Here is a 15,714-nt window from a genome sequence, read left to right on the forward strand (position 1 = left end):
ACTGTACTTTGCTGCCTGCAGCAGCACAAAGACCTGATACTGCCCCATTCACAGAACTGGAGCAGGGAGGCATCCGCCATCTGGGGGCAGCTTCACCCACTGGTCATCTAAAGCCCTCAACTTTCAGTTCGGAGAAAGGCAGCATACCCTGGGTTAGCATTCTGACATGCTAATCACATTCCCAAACGTTGATCTACTGTGTGCATAATTACTATTATGGAAGAACAGTCTCTTGTAACAAAAGGAATTTATTCTATGTGGTCATCTGAGATCTTGGCCTGTCTACTCAATCACATTTTAACAATATGGACATTGGCCAGAGGGAATGGGACAGATCAAAATTAATATAGGTTACTCTGTAGCCTACAGACAGTAACAAGTTCTGGCCAATGTAGGTCTGGACTTAATCTGTCCTGGGACGTACAGGTGAAACCCCATTAATTCTATCTTGCTCATTCAACATGAGTTGGTGGCTTTAAAGTTGCCTACTTTAGAACGTCAGCTAATTGAGGGAGGGGCTTTATTTGCACTTTAACTGTAAAAGGGTTTTTGTTTATTTACTTATTTTATAACCAGCAACATAGAAACTCAGTTCACCAGAACCAAAAGGCATGGACTTGGAACTGGGAATGGTTAAGGATCTTTTCCTCTGTCAGTCACCTGTCCTAATCAAATTTCATAATCAGAAGCAATGGGGAATAATTTCCATCAGGGAAACTTGCACTGCATGGCGTAACTGAGCCATTTTGATCCAACTTCTAACAGAGCAGTGTCCAGATCAGAAATACTACTTGCACAAATTAAACTCTCAGCTGGCCCAAAATTAAAGGGCAGATCCTCTTTCTATTGAAGTACATGGCAAAGCTCACCTTGACCTCAAATCAGTCCAAGATGGTGGCTCAACTGCTTAAAGAAGTGGCACTGACTCCCAAAACTAATCCTTCCAGGTTGGAGATTAGGGAGAGTGGCCTAACAGGATACTGTCTAATGGAACACAGAACTTCAGTTCCCAAAACCAGCCCCAGCAGTAAACCAATCAATAAAAGCTTAGCTGACTCCCTGCCTTCTGGAGATGTCCCTCCCCTGCTTACAATCATTCCATTCACAAACACTCAAGACAAAGTTAAAGGGAGGTTACAACAAGATTTTATTTGACAGTACACAATATGGTTACATTAAGATCAAAACAAAGACATAACTGCTGCCAACAACATCTAAAACAGACACCTTCATGAAGTGAATTAATCATGCTAATGACAGAACAATGTGCTTGGTCACTCTCTCTCTAGTGCCCATACCTGAAAATACAAAAAGATGTCATGTTAAGGTGTTTTATATATTGAGCACTAGTGCCAAGTTTTCTGATAAGGCCACAATGGTTAATCCAATTAACATGCAGTATGCAAATATGTGCATCAAGCCCAGTGGTAACACTAAGAAGGTTCTTAAGATAATGAAAAATAGTTATATCAAGTCTGTCAGATATTAGTGCTGACCAGGACATTAATCAGCCCACCATTTTATAGGCAGGTTCATATTAGTAGTTTGTTCTGAACACTAATTCTAAGATTTGTCTCGAGTGAAACAAACCTGGAATATGTCACTACCCCAGATATATCACCAAGTACTTGTATTCATTTTGTCTCATAGTGAAACCCTGACAATATACTCACTAACCAAACAGAACAGGTATTACTGAGCCATGTTTTCAACTATGGCTCCCATAGTGAAGAGTTAAAGTCCTGCATTAGGGTGCAAAAGTTGTCGCAATAGTGATCATTTATATAAATACATGCCTACAGTGCCCAAATGTGTCCTAAAATGTCTTAATACACTGTTTTATGGTTTGTTGGTTTTTTAAATCTGGCCTCAATTTAGGGGGGAAAAATGTCTGTAATAAAGATTGGTCAAGAAATGATGCAGTTCAAATGAAGCAGAGGGCAGAAGGTACTAGGCAAAGCTCCCTACTACCAATGTAAGGTATCTTAATGCCAACCCACAATACTCCCTGTCATTACTCACCTAGACAACCATACACACCTGTCAAATGCTCCTCAATTCTGACTGGTAGCTCCTCAGCCTGTTTTAATAAGAGGTCTTTTTTTTTTTTTTTTTTTTTGAAAGCAAGACCACTGATCTGGCTCATTCACTTGGTTCTGCAAATACGCACCAAGCCAAGCTATTGCAGTTGCCTTTACTCTTTTGCAACTGTGATAGGGTTTTAAAAAATAAGATCGACATGGCAAAAATCAAAATGAATGTGACTTGATTTTGGCACCTTGAGATAAATATTTCAGACCAATGGACACTATACAGGCCAATTTCTGAATCCAAGCTACTTGTGTGACAGCTCAACATTCATCTGAGGCTCTGCTTTCAGCTAAATCCACTTGCCTCTGCTCTCAAGAGAGTGCATCAATATAGTTTATAATTGCTCTCATTTACTTTGGAGCTACTTGGACTCACTTCAGAACCTTAAATGCTGGCAGGTGACTAGGGCAGCATCAGTGTAAAACTACTCTCCCTCCCATGGGAGAGTATGTAGCCAGACCCAAAAACCCCCAAGAAATGATTATTCAAGCACCTAGCATCAGTATCTACCAAAAGATCTAATGGATGGACCACTGCATTTTCCATGTCAGGAATTGCACAAAATACGTACTTTTGGAACTCCCATTCTCTGTTGTCTAATGGACACACCTGGCGAGTCTTGAGCCAGCGAGAGATGCAGTGAAAATGGAAAGCATGCTGGAAGAGAAGGTCCAAGTTAGTTTCATGATGTACTGCTCAGGGCATCTCAGCACAGAAGTTAACAGAAATGTCAGTCAGCAGGGGAAAACAGTTGGAGGGGCGGGGGTGGTCTAGACAACGTAAGGGGAGCTGGCAGCCACCTGACTAATAACAAGCAAGAAAGGAGAGGTTTTCAATCTTATTTCTAGGAGGAATGGGCAAGTCAACACAGTGATGATGGAGAAGCTGTACAACAGGTAATGAAATGGCAAATAATTGACAAAGCAGAGGGTGCAGTGCTTAAGATTTGCCAGTACTGGCAGAGTAGAGACTTTATAAAAAGCACGGCCCCAAAACAATAAGGACAGGGATTTCAGAGTGAAATCTTGTAAGGCAAGAATGATGTGGGTGTACGAATACTTTCTGCAAGGGATTGCAACCAAAGTCTGAATTAAAGCCATCTTGGAAGACAAGAAAAGGGAGAAACTGCAAACAGTCCTTTTCTCCTAATATGGCTCTTAAAAAAAACCAACAGTCCCATTTACCAGTAAAAAAAAAAAGATGATGTTGGGAATCTCAGTTCTGACACCCAAGTGCCCCAACACTGTTAAAAACATGATTTAATCCTGCCTTTGTTCCTTTTTTTTTAAAATTGGTTTACGAACAATAAAAAAGAAAATCAGGCTTGAGACATTTTTAGATACTAGCACAGTATAATTTGGTCCACTACACAGGAGTTTTGTAACATGAACTAGGGCCTAGCATACAAACAGTAGTGCCTTCATGCAGCCCTTTTAGTTAGCCTTTCCCCTTCAGTTCATGGCCAGAAAGGCTTGCATACTTGTTGAGTTCAGACCATCTTAATGGTGGAAGTGGGGTGCACTGTGGTTCCTTTAATCTTGCAGGTTCCCCTGTGCCCCTGCCAATTGGTGGAGGAGCCCTGCTTGCAGCTTGCTTCTGATCAGCAGGGTGGCAAAAACTGTAGTTTTAAATACGGTGTTGTTTTTGCCTCCCGCCACTGATTGGCTGAGGTGCCCCAGACAGCCCTGCTCTTTGCTGCTTAGACAGGGGAGGCAAAAACAGCAGCATGTTTAAAACCGCGGTTTTAGCTTCCCTGCTGATCAGTAGTGTGTGGCAGGGTCCTCTGCTAATCAGTGGGGGAGTGGGGCGCAAGGTGCATGCACAGGAACATGCAAAATTAAAGGAACCACTGCACACTGTACTTCTGCTATGAATTCAGTAGGTCTCTACAAATGATATTTGTCTCTAATGATCAAGAGGAAACACTCTAGTCAGCAAAAAAAACCCTGGTCCCTCATAACCCTGCGTATCAAGAATAACTGGGCATTCACATCTAAATAATGCTGGTCTCTGATGGTAGGACAACTCTGAAGTATGAGCTAGTCCCCTGAATATTCAAAAATAAATCATATACTCAAAATTAAATTCCTAAATTAGCAAAAATCTGAGCAATGGAAGTATATATCCTCCACCACATTCTCAATCCTTATTTTTCTATTTTTCGCTTCCCAGCTTCTCCATGCCTCGCTGAGAAGCCAGACCTTGACATTTCGCACTCCTAGTGAATTATTTTAGACCATATTATTTGACTTTCTCCATTCTGATTTGAGACATGGGAAAGAGGGGCACCAATCTTTTCACAACAGCTGATCAGTAAAGCAGTTTACTTACATTGCAGACACCCCATGCAACAGTACACTCTTCAGAGGTAGCTGATGCTTGGTTAGCTTGGCATTCTATACCTGTGGAAACAGAATCAAATGGGACTCATGATAGCCAACTGTCTTGTAGCCATCAACCAGGAGTCCTCTATGCTTGAGCAACAGGAAATATATAGAGGCTGCTTGTTTTTTTGGATTCATTACATCAACAAGTGCTGAGAACTGATAGGTTAATGAAGATTTTTCCCAACAGTGGTACCGATCAGTCTGAATTAAGTTAGATAACTTTGTCCCACTTTCTTCTAGATTATTTTTGGTAGTGGGGATTATATAAGTGAAATGTGGCTGCTTGCCAATTTTTAAAGATAAGCATTTCTAATTTGGTAATACCAAGGTGTGTTTGGCTTTAAATACCTTTTGAATGATGGGTGGTTTTGTCAGACCTGTAAAGATTTAGTTAAATCTTTCCTAGCTAAAATTATTTTAGCACTAAATTTTTCCTCTTGTCCAAGACACTAGGTCTGTAAATATCAGCAGGTATGCTACCTTACTCATGAGACGTTGAAACTTGGCCACACCCTTTCTAACCTTGTCTTATACCAACACACCTAAAAAAAGAAAATGGTACAAAACATCACTTCATATTAATGGCCATAATAAAATATATCCAAAGAACTTCCGGCAACAATGATGGTGAAGAGAGGTCAATCTCAGAAAGGAAGTCTGGTAACCAGATTTTCCACATTAGATCCTGATTCCTTGCAACTCAAGTTATCTGAAACAAAAACAAGTAGCAAGTGGAAGCATTCTCCCTTCCCTATAATCAGGGATAGTAATCTGTTTCAATCAATGCTTTAAATGCATTTCTTTCAAAGGGATGATTTTGCAAAGCAATGAAAGTCAAGCCCATAGTTTTAAACAGATTTCTTCTGTGGTGACAGATCTTTTGCCAGATAAGGAACAGTAAGACACCACTGCCACCACCACATCCCTACCCTCCAAACAAAATTAGAACCCTGATCACCTTTCATCTTAAAAGGAAAAGCTTTACTACCTCTAAAAAGTATGAGAACTTCTTTAACTTAAGTTTATGCTCATTTCTTGAGGCTAAGGGCAAGATGAAGGGGAGATTTAGAAAAACTAGATGCATGATCATCCATAAAGACCTGTCCAAAGTCTACTGAAATCAGGTGTCCAAGAAAAAGGAATATCCTATTCCAGGCTTATTTCTGGGTGGCTGTCTCTATTCAAGTACAGTGCCTGGACTGGAAAGAAGCTACATCTGTCCATTAATTTGTGTTTGCTTCAGATGTTCCAGAGGAAAGATCCAGATGTAAAACATGAACACCTCTTCTCCAGTATCTTTGTTAAGGGTAAGAATTAAAGAAATGGTTTTTGTATGGAAACTTGTAGTCCTTCCTGAACTTTACAAATGCATAAAGCAAGTATTTTGGTGTTACCAACCATCACCTATCAAGCTGCCGTATCAGAAGGCTCCACATGACACCATTGAGGCACAAAAGATTTAACTAAATTATCATCCACTGACCAGGGCTTAAAACAAACTAAAATTGACACCTGCTCACTAGTAAGTATGATTCTCAGTGTCAATTTCCTCAAGTTTATATATGTGTCTAATAACAAGAAGCCAAATTGGCCAGAAACTACTTCAGTATTTAAAGGAGTATTTTTGGCTTCTGCCTGTTGTTGGCCAAATACTAAATGTGGCCACACTGGGCAAAAGATTCTACCCAGCTTCTCAGATGTGGGATGATGATCTAAAGCAAGAATTCTCCTGCCCTTGAGAATCTAAAATTTATCAAATGTTATTTGGACCTAGAGTACTTCTGCTGAATATTTTAAAGGGCTCATTGCAGTACTTTTAGGAAACATATGTACCAATAAGTTTAATTGATTCGTCCAGTTTAGTTAAGATATGACAGAGAAGTTCTGCTCCTTTCCCTTTACCATTCCCCACCCAGAAGACTATTCTAGTATATTTTCAGCAGATTTTTTCCTCATATTTAGGACTATTTTTCTTTTAATGTCATGATCATTTCTACCTGTATATCTCTGTACCATGCTTAATATTTCCTCTTGATACGACTCCCTCAAAATGTTTGTAGACAGTTATGTTCCACTCTTAGTCACTATCGAGAAAGCTAACCAACTGATGACCCATGTGGATGCCCATACGCCAAGATGGCTTTTTCCTTTTATCAAAGGAAAAAAGATACAACCTTAACACAGCTTCCTTTTTCATATGTAGTTGATAAATGTAGTTTATTACACAATCATGACCTAGTTTTCAATAGGGCTCTACTTCTTTCAGTCCACAGGATAGACCTGCTCTGGAAATGAATCACACTTGTTTTTAGGAAACCTGTTTTCTTTGTTGCAAGAGTCGGAAGGTGTGGAGTGAATGAGGCAGAGGACTGCAGGAAGAGAAAAGATGATCTTGTGGTTCAGGTACATCAATGCTGTTTTAGAGAACCATCTTCCATTGCTGCCTGTGCCAGAGTTGATGCTGATATTAGTCAGTTCATCTAAGCCAAGTTGAGATTTTTTTTAAAACAAGTTGTCACTGGTTAAGTCTCTTCTCTGGGTGCCTTACCTTACAATATGATGTACAGAAACAGTGAATACCCAAAACTCACAACTGCAACTGAAGTCAATGGGAACCATGCTAAAATACATGGCTGCTCATGTTTCAAAGTATGTCAGGGAGGGGAAGAGAAACAGGTCTTGAGTATCTCAAAACTGAGCACCCTCATTCTTTCACCCCCCCAACCCCCCAAAAAGCCACCACCAAAATCAGTTAGTACTTTTGATCTTGTTTTCCGTGTCCCGTTTCTCCACATTTGTAAAACGGGGCTAACACCTCTTCATGGAAAGAATGCCTCATCTCATAGGCATTCTGTAACAGAATACTTTTGTATCTGTAAAGCCCTCAGATACTATAGTGATGAGAACAACTGAAAAGGCCCAAAAGGGAATCCAATCATTCTGTCTTCAGAGTAAAGTTTGCATTTCAGGCAGTTAAGGCAGGGGTTACCCATTGATCAATGAAAAGAAAGCAATATCTCAAAAAGCTGCTCAAATTAAGTGTACCTCATCCATTTTCTGCACTAAAAAAAAAAAAAAAAAAAAAAAAAAAAAATGCAGAAAAAATTAACTCTCATATTATCAATTTCATTATGTCTAAAGGAAATGTAGGCAAACTTAATATTAACTTTTGAGTGTCTGACTTCATAAGCTCAACATCTTATTAATGGCATTTCTTTGCATGTAATATTTACATTTTGTTTCCTATTATTCAGCCCTCCAAATAATTTCTGCTTTCCAAATTTGTCCTTGACACTGAAAACACTTGGTGAGGGAGATCAATTGATATAAATGCTAGCTTCCATTTTGTCAAACAATTTCATTTTGTTGTTTCCTATACATGATTCAACTTACTTCTCCAATTTCCCCATCACCTCACAGCTTATATATGAAAATGTCATTAAAAAGTGTGGTTTACTTCCTTCTCCTAGATTGTTAAAGACATTAAATAAATCCAGACCCAACACAGATCTTTACAGCAGACAGACATTTTCCTCCATTTGCTATACCATCAATTACAACTCTACACTTACAGTTCAGCCATTTTGCAACTGAGCCTCTATCTAAGCCAGTAGCAAGTATTTTGGCAAGTAAATGTCTTAAATACAATTAAGAGCTTTACCCAAAAAAAAGTATTTTATCTACGCTCCCTTCATTCATTTTTTTGTTATTCTACACACACGCTTTACCATGATTCGCTTTTACTAAATTAGCAGCTACTTATTGTTTACTATTTTTAAGGACGTTTCCCCTAGTATTTCCTTCATTATCTTATGGCAATGGATGTTAGATACCTCTCACCAAGCAATATCAGTCAGAATCATTTCCGCACCTCCCCCGTTCCCCATAACGTCCCCTTCTGGCACCCGTCAACTGACTGCTAAATATTCTCAGGTATTATTACCCACTTCTCCATAGCCTCTCAAAAATAAGTGACAGACTACAGCAAATATTGCATGCCTGCTTCCATTACACGAAACGACAAGTATCTACTGGGCAGATAAGCAGAATAAGTAATATCACATTTCACTAACTTATACCAGTATTTCTTAGAGCTGTGCGAAATTTCAGCAGTTGTTTTGTTTCAGAGGTGTTTTGGGCCATTTCAGCGCCTGAAACGCTGAATCCGAATCAAAACGGAAGGCTCCAGAACACCTCTGGAACAAATTGGAAGGCTCCGAAATGTTTTGGAAATGTTTTAGAGAATTTTGGAGTTTTGGAGCCAGGCTTGCAGGGAAACAAAAACTAAGAAAATCTATGAAGAGGGAGGGGAAAGAAGAGGGGCGGAGGACTGCTCTGATATTGACATCTAGCTCCCAGTTTAATTCCCCAGCTTTCTGATCATTTCCCCAGCTCTTCCCGGGGGGCGCAGGGCCCCAATCTGCATGTGGGGTTTTAGCAAGCTGCTGCTGTAGGCTGGGGCCAGTGGCAGCTGCTTGGCACATGCTAAGCATAGGGAAGACTGCGGTGCTACTGCTGGCCCCAGCCTGCAGCAGCAGCTTGCTGAAACCCAGTGCCCGTGCCCCCCAGGAAGATGATCAGAGAGCTAGGGAAATTGAACCGGGACTGGGGAATCCCTGCCACAGAACCTGGCTTGCTTGCCACTCTGTGCTGCTTCCCTACCCCATGACCCAGCGTGACAGGGATCAGAGATCCGCACGGTGGTCTCCTTGCCTGCACGGAGGGCACTGGCCCTCCCCTTCCCCCGGACGAGCCACCTACAGCCCCATCCTGCTCCCCACTGGGGCCCTACAGTCCAGCCCCAAGCCCCACCCGGCTGGGTAGGGCTGCACAGAGATTCCCTTGCAGCCCATTCGAAACAGATTCGGAGGAGATTTGGTGGAGCCGAAACTCCAAAACAGATTCGGCTGAAACTAAACAGGACAGTGATCAGAGACAGTGAAATGAATCGCTGTCCTCCGAAACCGAATCATTTCGCACAGCCCTAGTATTTAATTCCATTTAATTATGAATAAATGCTAAAATAGAGGTTGTTACACACCTATCAGTAACTTACATTACCAGTTTTAGTTACCTGCTAGTTGTGTGTCCTTTTTCTAGCATCTTATTTTTATAAAAGCTTATTGAATGAGTTTCCCTTGGTCTACAGTAATTTATTGGAGCACAGTATACCCTTTGACTACATTTCCTCAGGATATGTTGACTTTAAGAAGATTAAAATTATAATATGAGTTTTATCAGTCTATCTTTCCACATCCAAGGGCCTCACAGCACTTTACAAACATGAATTAATCCTCACTTGCCTGTCTCACAATGTTAGTATCCCTCTTTATTAAGCATGGATAAACAGCGGCATGAATAAGCAGCTTGCCAAAATGTGCAAGTCTGACAGCCAGAGAGAACAGACTTTATCAACAGTTAGTTCTTTACACTGAAGTACCAGAAACTTTTAAATGGGAGCAGAATAGTTTTGGAATTGAGTAGGTGGAGGCAAATGGATCTCTTACCCACATTTACTGTAAGTGGGAGGCTTCCTGGTTTTGAGACAGATTTCCTTTGTGTGCATTTATTCATAGATCTTTTTCAGTGGATTTAATGACATAGGTAGGAAAATATTTTAAAACAGGGAAAGATCTACCACAGGCACCAAGCCCTGATCATTCAGTTTCACATGCTGTAGTCATGATTTATTTAAGGTTTTTTTTTTACTTTTTTATTTGGGGGGAGGAGGGGGAGGGGAAGGGAGAGAAGCTACTATAAATGGTGACAGATAGACAAAGCAAGACCAATCTTATAACATTTTATTCACTCACCCACTTAAGACATGTCTAAAGGTGTTCTACCTACCAACCTCAAGCAAGCATGGATAATTAGATTTTACACCTATTGCAATGTCCTCTCCTTTTTGAGATGCACTGTTTTGGCACTCAAAGGATTTCTGAATGGAACTGAAAGGTTGGTGACTGATCTGCATGCACACACAATTTAATGGTGGAAACCTTTCCACCACAGCAGTATGCAGCTGTTTTAAAACCAGTAACTTTACAAATAAACATCAACATAAGTATATTGTATAATCTTTCCAGATAAAGTAGGGTAAACATTTAAGCAAATTTTTGTACAGTACAAATTTGATTGTTTGCTTTCTGTTTAAAAGAACAATTCACACTCCTCTGGATATTTACCACACAATTCCAGATTATAATAGCATTAGCTAACTCGTGCAGAGTATTTTTTGTATAGTGACTGGCTGACTGAGGTTAGTGGTCCACCCTACCCATCAGCAATCAATCACAGATAAGAATCCTATGTCTCCAGCCTCACCAGTTTAATGAAACAATTGATATTCAGTTTCAGTAGGTCTTGCACGATTCCTAAACAATTCTACTCTATCCCAACTCTATCCTGGCCCATCATCATAGGCCTTCAGTTCCATTTCAAGCCTCTGCCTAACTAAAATCATCTCTTGTATGATATCAAGTTTAGTCCCTCCCCCTCCCACTTTTAAAAAAGAGGGAAAAAGGAAACATGGTGATGAGAAGAGTATTAGAATGGATCAGGGCAGCTAAGTGTTATTCACAACATAGCCTACCAACAGTGGGCTTCAAGAAAAAATTTCTAGTTGAAAGATGTGTTCTCAGAAATGCACATTAATGAAGGGTACTGTTTGACTGGGCATCACACTTTTAATCAACCTGCCAACTCCCCCCTCCCTTTTACTTACATAGATCCATGATATGGTTCCTGCAAATGGCACAGTTATCAACCACAATGTCCCAGGCCCAGAGAGCTACAGCATTCCACTACAAAAAGAAAAAAAAAGAAAAAAAAAATCACATACATTTGTTGAATTCATAACATCCACCAGAGGATTCTTCTCCTTCTCCTGCACAGCTTCAGCCAAAGTGCAGTAGGTATTTCAAGGACACCTCTGAAAATTTAACACGACCCTCTGTAATCAGTTTGAAAGGGCACCTGGAAAGCAGCAAGACATGTACCTGCCTCAAGATCCAAGCACTTCCTGTCAGCTCAAGACAACAGAATCCCCATCTCCCAAGAAGATTAAGACAGACTCTCAGGAGTTGTTTATAGCTATAAGGTGGATGTATAATGGGTTAGATAATCATGCTCAAAGAGCCAGTCATCAACAGCTCAATGTCAAATTCAGAAAGGATATCAAGTGGGTTTTCTTCAGGGGTCTGTCTTTGATCCAGCACTGTTCTACATATTTCTTAATGGCTTAGATGATGGAATTGAGCACATTTAGTACACTTGTGAACAACAGCAAGTTGCGTGAAGTAGCAGACATTTCAGAGGGCAGAATTAAACTTCAAAGTGACCTTGATAAATTAGGAAAATAGTCCAAGATAAATAGAATTAAATTCAGTAAGGAAAAATGCAAAAATCACTCCTCACTGTGGGGGCAGCCTCGATCTGCCCCCTCCCTTCCCCCTCCACAGGCTTACTGGCCAGACACTGTTCTCCAAGCTGCCAGGCTGCACTCCTAGCCGTGCTCATGCTGCGGCTGCACGCATGCACGGAGCATTTATCAGTGACATTATCGGCCACATCAGCCAAAAAAGCCAATTGCCAACAATGTCAATTTTCCTTTTATCACATCACTGCCAATATATGGACTGATATATCAGCGCACTGCTACCAAAAGCCACATGCAACAATCTACTAGCAGCTAATACTAGGATCTATTAACAGGAGTCTCATATGCAAGTCACACAGAAGTGATACTTTCACTCTATTTAGTACTCCCAAGAGAGGTCCCACTAGTGCTATGTCCATTTTTGGGGACTGTACAACAAACAGAAAAACAAAAGCAATCCCTCCTCCCACAACAAAAAACACACAGGAACAAGTTTGGAAAAGTCCATACTGGAACAATGAAAATCATTACAGGTCTAGAAAACATGATATATCAACAGGTTAGAAGTGGGATTATACAGTCATGAGATGAGACTGAAGGGGATTTGTTAACAGTCTTTAAATACAAGGCAGGTTATGAAGAACAGTGTTCTCTGCACCCACACTGGACAGTACAAGTAGTAACAGGCTGAAACTGCAACTCTCAGCTTGGTTAAAAGCAGTGGAAGAGATTCCAGAGAAAAGTTGGCAAAATTGTCATTAGCCCTGCCCCTTGACAGTTGCCCTGTCCCCTAGTCGCCATCTTGGGACCGGAAGTCCCACCCCTAACCCATGACCTTTGCTGCCAGAAGTCCCTCCTGTTGCCCCCCAAGGAATGCTCCTTTGGGGAGTCAAACACCTACTATAACATATTTTAATTTTATTACAAAAAATATGTCATGATTTGTGTACTGTATATAGAGGTGATTGAATAATAGCTCAAAAAGAGTCTTAGGCTTGTATAGTTTGTGGTCTCTTTAAGCTGTATCAATTGCAGAAGAGGGGTTCACATTTGCCAGCTTAACATTTAAACTGTGATTGGCTTAAAACCCTCACTTTTAATACAATGAATGCAACTATATTTTTAGCCAAGAGCCCTGAAAATCTTATCTAGGGGAATCTCTCTCTCCCCAAGTCACATTTCCTAGCACTGGAGACATGAAAGAGATCACATTGACAAAAGTGACAGTTACCACCATAAGCAGTAATGCAGTAACCTTCTTACCAGTGAGCAATCACTCTCCTAAGCAGAGGCAACCAACTACTGGGAACAGCCGTTACATTACTCTACACTGATTCCCAAATGTCTTCCTTCAAAACACCATAGGTCACTTAGACACCTGCTTATAGACACTCACAGAAAGAAAAAAGTAATTGAGAATCCTCAGCTCCAACTTTAAGCCATTAAAAAAAAAAAAAACCTCACTCACCTCCATAGCTACAAAGGTCTATAAGAGGAGGGCCTGCTATGAATTCAAGGGGACAGCATGTGAAAATTAACCCAAGATAAAAGAATCATAGCCAAATAAAACAGAAGAGGGGCTGTAAGAACTGGAATTTAGTGTGGAGAAGACAATTTGGTAAGTCTTCAAAGAAAAAAAAGGGTTGGTATAGGGTGGGCAAAATGTGGTCTGTGGGCCAGATGCAGCCTGCCAGGCCGTTCTATCCGGCCCGTGGGGCCCATAAAAAATTTAGAAAATTAATATTAATCTGCCCTGGGCTGCCTGTCATGTGACCCTCAGTGGCTTGCCAAAACTGAGTAAGCAGTCCTCTGCCCAAAATAATTGCCCGCCCCGGTATAGAGACAGTGGTGGGCAGCTATTTTTCAATATGGGATAGGGCAAGAAACAGATGTTAGGGAGAACTTTCTAGTTATAAGGGTGGTTAAGTACTGGAGCAGATTACCTAGGGAAGCTGTGGAAATCTTTATCAGTGGAAGATTTTAAATGCAGTTTAGACAAACACCTAGCTGGGATGGTTCAGACAGGGATGATGACAGGGAACCTCAAGCAGGAGGTTAGGCTAGCTGCCCTTATGAGGTCCTTTCCAACCCTATTTTTCTAAGATACAGAAAACAGATATAACATCACATCCCTGATCTCTCCCTTCTCTCACTCCTTAAAATAGGAAGAAAAATAGTTCTTCCATATTCTATCTTAGTATCAGTAGTCACAACAGTTTAACATCACATTGTAACTAGTATAACCTCTCACTTTAGGCTGTTCGTGTTAGCATTGATGTGAATATTTTGTTCCTCCCCTTTCTGGTACTCTGCTGTTCATTACAGCAGTAATTCTCAACTTTCTCAGACTCATTTCCCTTTGGAAAATGCCATCTCTTAGTTTCTGCTCATTTTTGAGTACAGAAAAATAATAAAGCAATTCTTCTGCTGTGAAGAACATATCAGGATGTTTCTCACACTATGGATTCCTACTTGAAATCTCTGGGTTTATCTAGTGAACCAGGTTTGCACAACTAACCATGCTAATATGAAGCAGCATGCCACAACACCCCTAAAAGGATCTCATGGCACCCCAGGGAGCCACAGCACCATGGTTGAAAATTACTGCTCTACAGTATAGTTTCCTATGCTTGTCCAGTCCAGGTTTTCGCGGTGCTTCCATTTTAACCCTAGAAGATGACTCTATCAAGAGAAGCTACCACCGATAGTACCCAATATTTGGCCCACTATTAAAAAGAATAATCAAAATGATCTTTTCATCATTCAATTACGGCCTCTGTAGAACTATCCTGAAGGCTGGTAACCTACGGTCTGCAGAGCGGTTGAGTCCAGCTAAGGGCAACAGCAGCATGCAGCTGCAGTGTGCCACCCATGCTCTCTGCAGCCCTCCCTATGGCTCTCTTGCACCCGTACTTACTCCCACCACAGGGTTTGCCCATCCCACTGCCGTGGAGATAGGGATCGGAAGCTGAAGTAAATGTAAGCAACATTGGTGCTTCTCAGGAACACAGATTTGGAGCCTGTGATGTAGGCAGCGTAGCAAACAGCAGCAAAAGGTTGCACTATACCATTTCCACGGTGGGTGGACTACACCTGGACTACGTGATACCCAGCTAGTTGCCCTTGTTGTGAAGAATGCCAACACCATACCGGGCTGCATTAGCAGATCGAGGGAGGTGAGCCTTCCCCCCTATTTGGCACAAGCGAGGCCACATCTGGAGTACTGTGGCCAGTGTTGGACCCCCATTACAGAAAGGATGTGGACAAACTGGAGAGACTCCAGCAGAGGGCAATGAAAACCATTTGGGGGCTGGGGCATGTGACTTCTGAGGAGAGGCAGAGGGACTGCACTTGTTTAGTCTAGAGAAGAAGAGACCAAGAGGGGACTTAGTAGCAGCTTTCAACCACTTGAAGAGAGTTCCAAAGAGGATGGAGGTGGACTGTTCTCAGTGACGGCAGATGACAGAAGAAGGAGCAACTGTCTCAAGTTGCAACAAGGGAAGTTTAAGTTGGATATTAGGAAAACGCTCTCTCAGGGGGAGGGTAGTAAAGCACTGGAACAGGTTGCCCAGAGGAAGTGCAATCGCTGTCCTTGGAGATTCTTAAGCCCTGGCTAGACAAAGCCTTGGCCAAGGTAAGACAGTTGGGGCTGGGCCTTCTCCGAGCAGGACGCTGGACTAGATGTGGCCTCCTGAGCTCCCTCCCAACCCTCGTTTTCTAGGGCTCGAGGCAGGCACCGGGGGCAGGGCGCGCCCGACAGTTACAGGCAGCCGCATGTGCGGGGGCGGCACAGCACGGCCGCCTGGTTACCAAGGAGACAGAAGGGCGTAGGGGCTGCGCCCCACCCCCACCGGCGGC

General features: G+C 41.6%; 1 protein-coding gene across 2 annotated transcripts in view; it reads right to left on the minus strand.

Moving 5' to 3' along the window:
• Positions 1 to 1,130: 1,130 nt before the first annotated feature.
• Positions 1,131 to 15,714, minus strand: part of RBX1 (ring-box 1) — a 15,048-nt gene continuing 464 nt past the window's right edge. The window contains exons 2-5 of one of the 2 annotated variants that reach the window (XM_006027663.3): positions 11,203 to 11,281; positions 4,423 to 4,493; positions 2,663 to 2,748; positions 1,131 to 1,298 (exon numbers count right to left, since the gene is read on the minus strand). In XM_006027663.3, the coding sequence (XP_006027725.1) occupies positions 1,286 to 1,298; positions 2,663 to 2,748; positions 4,423 to 4,493; positions 11,203 to 11,281 (249 nt within the window). In that variant the 3' untranslated portion in view covers positions 1,131 to 1,285. The remainder of the gene's footprint in view (positions 1,299 to 2,662; positions 2,749 to 4,422; positions 4,494 to 11,202; positions 11,282 to 15,714) is intronic. The other variant, XM_025208949.1, reaches the window with a different exon arrangement.

This window comes from Alligator sinensis, unplaced genomic scaffold (assembly GCF_000455745.1).
Source record: "Alligator sinensis unplaced genomic scaffold, ASM45574v1 scaffold215_1, whole genome shotgun sequence".
Taxonomy (NCBI): domain Eukaryota; kingdom Metazoa; phylum Chordata; order Crocodylia; family Alligatoridae; genus Alligator; species Alligator sinensis.